This window comes from Coturnix japonica, chromosome 6 (assembly GCF_001577835.2).
Source record: "Coturnix japonica isolate 7356 chromosome 6, Coturnix japonica 2.1, whole genome shotgun sequence".
Classification (NCBI taxonomy): domain Eukaryota; kingdom Metazoa; phylum Chordata; class Aves; order Galliformes; family Phasianidae; genus Coturnix; species Coturnix japonica.
Window position 1 is genome coordinate 29,541,752 of NC_029521.1, and position 8,575 is coordinate 29,550,326.

At 45.3% G+C, this 8,575-nt stretch overlaps 1 protein-coding gene across 1 annotated transcript; it reads right to left on the minus strand.

Annotated features, from left to right (window-relative positions):
• Positions 1-247: 247 nt before the first annotated feature.
• CLRN3 (clarin 3) lies at positions 248-8,330 on the minus strand. Its single transcript, XM_015867624.2, has 3 exons — positions 7,981-8,330; positions 2,966-3,145; positions 248-960 (listed from the first exon to the last, which is right to left on the minus strand). Exons 1-3 carry the CDS (start codon positions 8,210-8,212, stop codon positions 686-688), a joined length of 687 nt encoding a protein of 228 aa, XP_015723110.1. The 5' UTR covers positions 8,213-8,330; the 3' UTR covers positions 248-685.
• Between the last annotated feature and the right edge of the window lie 245 nt (positions 8,331-8,575).

Below are 8,575 nucleotides of genomic sequence, written 5' to 3' on the forward strand. Positions count from 1 at the left end.
AGCTCAGCTCGTGGGTGCAAAACATCTGATACTTGAACTGAAATGTTTACAGCAGGGAAAGCCGTTCTAGGCATGGTTCTTGTCAGAGAGAGCAGATAATGGCTCTCATGGCACTGACCTGTCCCCATTCTCCAGGTCCTACAATCCCTGTTTTGTGTTTCTCTGCTCTGCCCTCATAATGCTTTTGGATAAATGCTTAAGATCCTCCTCTTTGGTTACTTTGAAAGAGCAAAGCAGTAAAAAAGCATAATGCTTTAATCCCAAAGCTTTATTCTTTTGACTTAAATAGTGAGAAGTCGCCTCTTGCATTGCATCTCCTCCTAGAGATGCTTTCCTTCACGTGTGAGCATCTCTTGCATCATAGGCCAGATGCCAAGTACGGCTGTGACAGTCCTATTGCAAAGGAGAACTGTGCAATAAAACATTGTTCTTGTAGCTGCAGAGGTAGGAGAGAAGGAGCAGAAAGTGCTGGCTGCTCTGCATGGTGCTCATCTCCAGGACTGTGTGCACAGAGCAGAATGTTGCAAATTAAAAAGGTAGATGCGGGGCTGCTCTGCTGCTTTGCATGGGCCATTGCCTTGCTGCTGCAGCACTGCGCATAACTTCAATCTGAACACAAAAGATCGGTCGGGATTGTCCATATTAAACAGTCATTTTATTTTAGACCATCATTTTGGCAATGTCCTTAAAACAGAATGACGTCTTTTGATGCGTTTTCAATTGGCCTTTCCTGTTCCTTCTTCTTAGAATATCTTGCATGGTCATAGAAATAGATGATAACGATAGTAATAATGTTGAAAATGATGCTAAGCAGCAGGATCCAGTAGGAGTAGGAGTACCTGTGTTTAGATCCGACGTCACCCAGCTCCAGAGAAATGCATTTGATGGCCAACTCCCGAGACATGCCATTGCCTTCTACGTTGATGGGAAAAAGTATCATAACCAAAAGAGTGAGGATTCCTGGGAAAGAAAAGCACAACTGTTAGAGATGGATCTGTAGGATTATGTTAGAAATACTTGCATTGAGCAGCTCTGTAAGTTGCTACTTAGGAATATTCTCAGAATCACAGAATGACCCGGGTTGGAAGGGACCTCAAGGATCATGTAGTTCCAACCCCCTGCCTGGCAGGGCCACCAAACATACTCCTTTACTAGATCAGGTTGCCCAGGGCCCCGTCCAACCTGGTCTTGAACACCTCCAAGGACGGGGCATCCACAACCTCCCTGGGCAGCCTGTTCCAGGACTGCTATTCTCCCTGTGTTGGTGTGAATGCCTGTGTTCATATAAATATGAATCCAGTATTTTTCTGTTATTAAAATCTGAGGGTGTTTAAAAAACATCTCTGCTACCTGATGAAAGAACCCAGTGCTGTTGGTAGCTAAAATTAATGGATTCACACTGGCAATCCTTAGCTAAGGTCAGTGAATGTCATTTTTTCACTGAATTTAGTGTTGATGCATGTAATATATTAATTCCTCAGGTGACTTGCAGGTGGCTTACTTGGTATGACCCCAAATTCATGGGATATATGGTACAACAAGTGGATGAGACCCTGAGCAACCTGCTATGGGCTCAGTGTTGGCAGTGCTCCGTGCAAGACCCTGGGCTTAGCAACCTGTGGTTCTTTCCTACCCAGCCTTTTCAATGACTGCGATGAGCCAAAATGAGATCTCTTACGGGATCTATGTCTGTTTCCCACAGCCTCCTTAATGTATGTTGAGTTCTGCCACTTTGACATTTAACCAAATACTGCTTTTGTTTCTTTGCTTTTGTAGTGCTAGCAGAGATATAACTAACGTCCATTGGTGAAAGCATTCCCACCCTTCCCTCCAGGTACCCCGTATTACCAATGTTCCTGCTGACATTGGGTCGGGATTTAACAGGGAGGGCACTGGGATCTCAGACCATCTGGTGCAAAGATTAAGAGCCTTCAAGACACACAACAAACGATGCGTGATTTTTCATCAAAAAATGCCTGTGGCAAAATCAGCTTCTAGGTCGTAGCTCTTAGAGGGCAGTCAGAAGTGACTGCGATCCTCAGCCTGCATGTGGGTTACTTTCTCATTAATACTTAGTTTGGCAATCCCATAATTCTTCCATTGTGGGTTAAGGCTTACAGCCTGCAACTGCAGAAAGGTGTGTTAGGAGCCAGCTGTAGGGAACTGGGGGCTGTGCCCCCCAGGAGCTGTTTGGCAGAGTTCATGGCTCTGAAACTCAGCATCTCCACCGTTATTATTTCTTTCTTCTTAGGGAACATTGAAGCTAATTTTGATCTCTGCAAGTGCTTTTTTAGAGAATGAAATGCATTTTACTGTGACTCAACCCCTCTGTCCATCTTCCCTTTGATGTTAATGTTGTTCTAGATGTATTTGGTTCAACACAGGTTTCAGACACAAAGCTGCAGTCCATCCTATTGATGAGACCTTAGAGGCCTATTTCACTAGGCAGGTAACACAGGAACTGTTATGCTGTAAATACCATGAAGCAGTGGCACAGAGCCTTTAAGGCTTTACGAATTGCTCTGTAGTCACATCCAGCAGGGACACTTCTCAGTTCTGCTTTAATTCTGCATTCACCCAGAGGGTGGTGACGCACTGTTCACAGGTTGCCCAAGGAGGCTGTGGATGCCCCATCCCTGCAGGCATTCAAGGCCAGGCTGGATGTGGCTCTGGGCAGCCTGGGCTGCTGGTTGGTGACCCTGCACACAGCAGGGGGTTGGAACTGGATGAGCATCGTGGCTCTTTTCAACCCAGACCATTCAATGAGTCCGTGATTTGTTAGTTTTTTCTGTTCTCCTTGGTGTGTGCAGGGAGGTTGGACCAGATGGCCTTTAGAGGTCCCTTCCAACTCAATCAATCCTATGAGCATGTTTTCAATTGTTTCATTTTATAAGTAGTTCTTAATGAGAATACAGAGTTATCTGCATGGTGGGCACAAAGTAGTCAGCGTGGACACATTACTCACCACTTATGGAGTTCCAGGTGTAGACTCCGATGGGTCCCAGGAAGGTCTGGTAGGGGTTGCTCACAGTGTTGGTGCACGTAAAGCCGGCGCTCAGGAGGGAGCTCAGCAAGATGAGAACCAGAAGCACAATGATGGCTGTGTTGATGCCTTTTGTTCCACTGCTTCTCAGAGCATCCACAACTGGGAAAGAGGAGGTGCCCAGGGTGTTTAAATGTGCCCAGCAAATCAAGGGCTATTGACACCAAGCTAATTGAAATTAAAAGCTAATAACCAGAGGTTTGGCTGAGCTGTAGAGATACAGCAGGAGCAATAGGTTTGGCTATAGCATATGAGCCCAAATCTGCAATGGGATGGAGGTATCTTGGTCTATGCCTACTAGTCCAGTTGGCACACAAACCTAACCTGGGTTAGGTAGCAAGCTCCAGATTGATGCAGTCCTTCTGTGCAGGTTGTTGCTGTTTCTGTAGCTGGCCAAATGCTCTTGGTACATGCAGTCAGTCTCTTCAGGACTGTAATTAGTTTTATTGTTTTGCCTACATCCTTCCAGTTATTTGGTACCTATGCTGATAATGCAGTACTCCCGGTGTAATTGCAGTAGAGCTACACTGAAGCATAGTATCCTCCTTTCAATTTAAAGCTTGAGAAGGCAACTGTAATGCGCCTGAGGCTGCCTGAACCTATAACAGATCTGACATCAGCGTTGTCATGCTCTGCTCAAAGAGGCGTTGTGATAGACGGCCATCTGCAGGGAAACTTCCCTTTGTGCTGCTCTTCATGCAAAGCCATTACTACAGTGTTCAGCTACCGCGTAGACTGGGGGAATCATAGCAGTAAAAAGAACAAAACCGTAATAAACAACCATAAAAAGGAAATAAACATTCGGAGCAAAAAGAAGAGCTGCTGGAAATAAATTAAAAGGAGAGCTTTCAACTCGTTTAGTGTTTTATTCTTAGTAGAAGTTAATTTCGGTTTGAACAAATGGCAGGTAAGGATGCGTTGTGGAAATGAGATGCAAATTTAAGCAGTTCTGCTAGAAGAAAAGGAAAGACAGGCATTCAGGAGGCATCACTCAAGGAAATGGAGGTGAGCGCAGTGCAGCTGTACTGGTGCGTGTGCTGAAGCAGCCTTACTGCTGCTGGCTGTTGCCTACCATGAGAAACACGGCTGGGCCAGAAGCAGACAGCTGTGTATGATTTCCCTCTGGCAGCATCCCTTAATTTTATCTCTGGGAAGATCTCCAGAGCTGATGGCTGCACCCTCTCATTGCGCTCCTTCATCCTGATGGTAAGCCACCATTCAGGAGATGTACTTCTGCCAGGCTCCACCTGTTGCAAGCATTCCTGCAGCAGCACAGAGCTGCAGAAGGTTTGAAATAAAATGCAACTTTTGTGGCTGCAGACGTTGTTCCAAACAAGACTGTGCAAACTAGAGGACTTCCCAGTGGCTGATCTGGTTGAATGTGACAGAGGTACCCTCTGTATCAGGGTAAAACAGCCTGAGTGCAGAGCGAAAGCACAGGGCTGTGCCTCCAAAAAGCCCTTCAGATTTCCCTGTACCTCCTTTTCCTCAACCCCGTTTCCTGTAAGTCTAGTACGGTCAGATTGAATTTCCCAAACTTTTACAGAGCTGTGTGTGAATGGCCTCAAGGCTCCACGCCAGCCCTGAGGCCCGTTCCAAGCAGAGCTGATCTGGCAGCTTTCACAGCTCTATCATCACAACACAGAATGAATTGTTCACTTATAAAAAAAAAAGAAAGAAGAAAAAAGGAATTCAGCCTAACTTTCCACTTGGCACAGGGTCCCACCAGAGCCCTGGAAGCTGATGGCAACTTTGCTGAATAACCAAGTGCCAGCAGCTTTCAAGTGTTTGGTCTGTATTTTAAAAGGTAGAAAATGAATAAATTCCTCTGTCTCATAGTGAACTTCAGAGACTTCCTGGAGTACTGCTGGTTGCTCATTGCTGGGCTCTGGGTGTGCCTCTGCACCTTGCTCACTGCTCTGTGGGTCTGACTTGGAAACAAGCACGGTTGTCACTGTGTTGTGTGAAAAGGTGGCTCCTTTCTGAGGTTAATCTTTAAAGCAACTGATGGAGGCTCTAAGGATTGAAGTTGTTAGATATAATATCTGTGTTTGGCCAGATTCTGAGAATCCCCAGGGCCGCTGGATGAGCCCTGATATTTCGTTGCTTTGTTGAGTTTATCCATCATGCAATTTGTGCTTGTAGAATCCATATTTCTTTGTTTGTCTTTCACCTTCAGGCTTTGAATTTCCTTTTGATGGTGTGGTATCTGAACGGTAATATTGTCTTTGCAAAGGCTCAGTGTCAAATGAGAGGCATCCTACTGTCTTGGGACAACCTATTTCCTATGGTCCTATAGGAGCTGGTTGCCCAAGGAGGCTGTGGATGCCCCATCCCTGCAGGCATTCAAGGCCAGGCTGGATGTGGCGCTGTGCAGCCTGGGCTGGTGGCTGGTGACCCTGCACAGAGCAGGGGTTGGAACTGGATGATAATTGTGCTTCTTTTCAACCCAGGCCATTCTGTGATTTAAATTTAAAATTAGTATGTATGCAGGTCTGTGAAGCATCTCTCCTGTTTTAGGAATGCACAGAATCCTACTTAATACAAAACATGGCAATCATGTCTAGTATAGAACCTAAGAATTAATTCTAAATGAGCTCATTTTATCTTGGAGACGTGCCCAACGTAGCTAGTGAGGGATGCAGGCATGTCCATATTTAGAGCACTCAGGAAGCATCTTCCCAGCAGCTGTTGAAAACAACGAGCAGCTCCTGAAGCAAACTTGATTTACCCATCTATAAATGGTGTATATGTGAGAACTGCTATGACATTTCCTAAATGATGAGCACAAAGATTTAAATCTGAAGGAAGACAAACAACACTGACAACTAAACCTATATGGACTGTGCAAAAAACTGAAATCCCACAGGGCTGCTTGGCAGTGCCCAGGTCCTGGGGTTTGGTTGCATCCATTGCTTTGCAGGCAAAGGCAAAACATGCCCCAAACTCCTGCCAGCCTGCATCTTCTGCTGGCCCTGCCAAGCTCCCATGGGCAGAGTCCTGCTTTCATGCAGCACCCTATAGAAGTCAAAAAGAGCCTGCCTGCGTGGAATGCTGCTGCACTCACCTCTTTCATTACAACACAATCATTGCAGTGTGAACTGAATTCCACAGTATAGCTCTGTCACATTGCTAATTTGGGTGCCTCAGGTGTGATTTTTATACTGAGTTCAGGTGGGAGAGAACTGGGAACTGTCTGGATGTTTAGATCAGCTGTGCTCTGCCTGGGAGGGTTTGTCTGCTGGTGGCGGTGGGACATCTCACAGCCTACCAAAAGACAGAAAGCCTTCTTCAGGTTTCAAAGCTATTTGACCTACTCTTCCAAAAGACAGCAGTGTTTCTTCTGACTGCCTTCTCTGCTCTTTCACATGTGCTTGTGTGAGTGTTGTGGCTTCAAACCCAGAAACTGAGTGCAAATCCTTGTACTCCAGAGCAGCATCCAGGCTTAGCTCAATTGGGCTTTTATGAATATTAATATTAATCACAGAATCACCAGAATTGAAAAGGACCTACAAGATCATCCAGTCTAACCATCCACCCATCACCAATAGTTCTCACTAACCCATGTCTCTCAACACAATGTCCAAACATTCATTGAACACCTCCAGGATCAGTGACTCCACCACCTCCCTGGGCAGCCCAGTAGTATTTCCTAACATCCAGCCCGAACCTCCCCTTAATGTCAGCAGAGCTCCTTGAGCATTGAGGTAGTTGTGCTGAACTGAGATCAGTATGCAGCCTGTGGTTGCATTTGGTATGCATCACTTCTTGTTGTTGTTCTGCTTTTTCTCATGCTTCCTTTCTCATACTAAAGTTTTCCACACTTGAGTAATAACTTTCTCCAAGGTCTTGCTAGGTAAGCCCTATTCTTTTTTTCCCCTAATTTTTTGCCTTTATTTTTTCCCGTGTAGCATCTCTTTTCCCTTGTCTCTCAATTGTTCTCTATGTAACTTTTCAACCATTTTTATTATTTTTCTCTTTCTGGTCTTAATTTTTCCACTGAGGATAAATACCAAGAGCAGCAAATATTAAGCAGGGCTACATAACAACAAATTATGACCAGCCAACAGCTTTTTGTGAAGTGCTATTTAGGATTCTCAGTCTAAAATCTCAGAGCCAAAGAGCCACCTGGAAAAGGTGTGGTCGCCTGTGCCTTTGGTGGGGACCTTATAAAAGGTGACAAGCTACGTCATAACGCATACTTCACACATGAGTGTTAAAAAGAAATGAGCGAGGATATTCAGTTCAATAATATCACTTAGGAATGGGATGGGGTTCTCTTGAAAGAAACAAGTATTTTCCTTCAAGTGCAGGCCTGGAAGATACATATACACCATCTCTGTCTAAATTAGCTTTACGTGTTTTGCCCTTCTCCCTTGAGCGATTTCAGAACCTATCTCTATAAAAATGATGTTAATTTGATCGTAGGCAGGCAAAATGTTTTAAATCAAATGATTAATTCAATGTAATGAAATTTAAAGGAAGCCAAATTAGTTTTGTATGCTTTTAATGAAACGCTAATAGAGTGTTGCTTTCCTGTTTGTCGCTGAAAGCTTCTGGAAATTAAAATCTGTTTGACACAAATTCTGATCCTGTATCCTTTCCTCCTTTGGAGGCATTGGCTGAGGCCACAGATCACCAGGAGTTGCCATTGGTAGCAACACTTCAGCATTTGACTGCCTTTCTTGGGTCTTATTTCACACCACTTCAAATCCTTGAGACGGTTTGTAGATATTTTCATGGAAATTTTCATTAAGGTTGCAAAAGGACTCTAGGATCCCCATGTCCAACCCCATCCCATACCACACGCACCGACCATGTCCTTAAATGGAACCATGGGGTCATAAGGGTTGGAAAGACCTCTCGGATCCCACAGTCAACCCCTGTACTCCTGGTGCCACCCAGGCTGTCACCCACCACCATGCACTGCTCCTTACCTTGGAAATTGCTATCTGAGATCTGCAGCCCCTCATTGATGACCTGAGCGCAGGTCACTTGGAAGAGCCCATATGTGAGGCTGACAGTAGTGGTTGAGTTCTCTCCTCCAGAGAAGCTGACCTCACTGTCCATCCACCCCTGCGTTCCCAGAACGGCACAAATGACGACAAAGGATGCAACGCTGGTCAAAAAAGCACCTCCATACATCAGTGTTTTCTGTCTGGTTGGCATTTTGGCTGGTGGATTTTCTACAGGTTCAGGTTTCCTTTCCTTTGGCCCTGTTGGGTATAAGGTTGTTCCTCCCTTTGCTCCCTGGAACCTGCTCTGTGTGCAAGCTTCAAGTTATCCTGGTAAACTTTAAGCAGGCAGCAGCAATCATAAAAACGTAAAATAACTGAACTTTGATCTGGAGAAGAGGCGTTACCATGGCTGTACCCACACAGCCCTGACACAGAGGGGAGGGAGCAGCCACTGCCAGCACAAGACTTACTGTTAATGCAGCTCTGCCCAAGGAGGAGATTCCCACGGCTCCCCTCCCGACTCCTGAGCAATTCTGGAGCCCAAACAAAGCTCCCTGACTAACTTTTCTGGGTT

What these genes read in the sequence shown, in the direction of transcription:
- CLRN3 (XM_015867624.2), bottom strand. Translation starts at nt 8,212, where the DNA reads ATGCCAACCAGACAGAAAACACTGATGTATGGAGGTGCTTTTTTGACC. An exon ending in CTCAGATAGCAATTTCCAAG is followed by an intron (nt 3,146 to 7,980) that starts GTAAGGAGCAGT and finishes CCTCTTTCCCAG; the next exon opens with TTGTGGATGCTCTGAGAAGC. An exon ending in CACCTGGAACTCCATAAGTG is followed by an intron (nt 961 to 2,965) that starts GTGAGTAATGTG and finishes TTTCTTTCCCAG; the next exon opens with GAATCCTCACTCTTTTGGTT.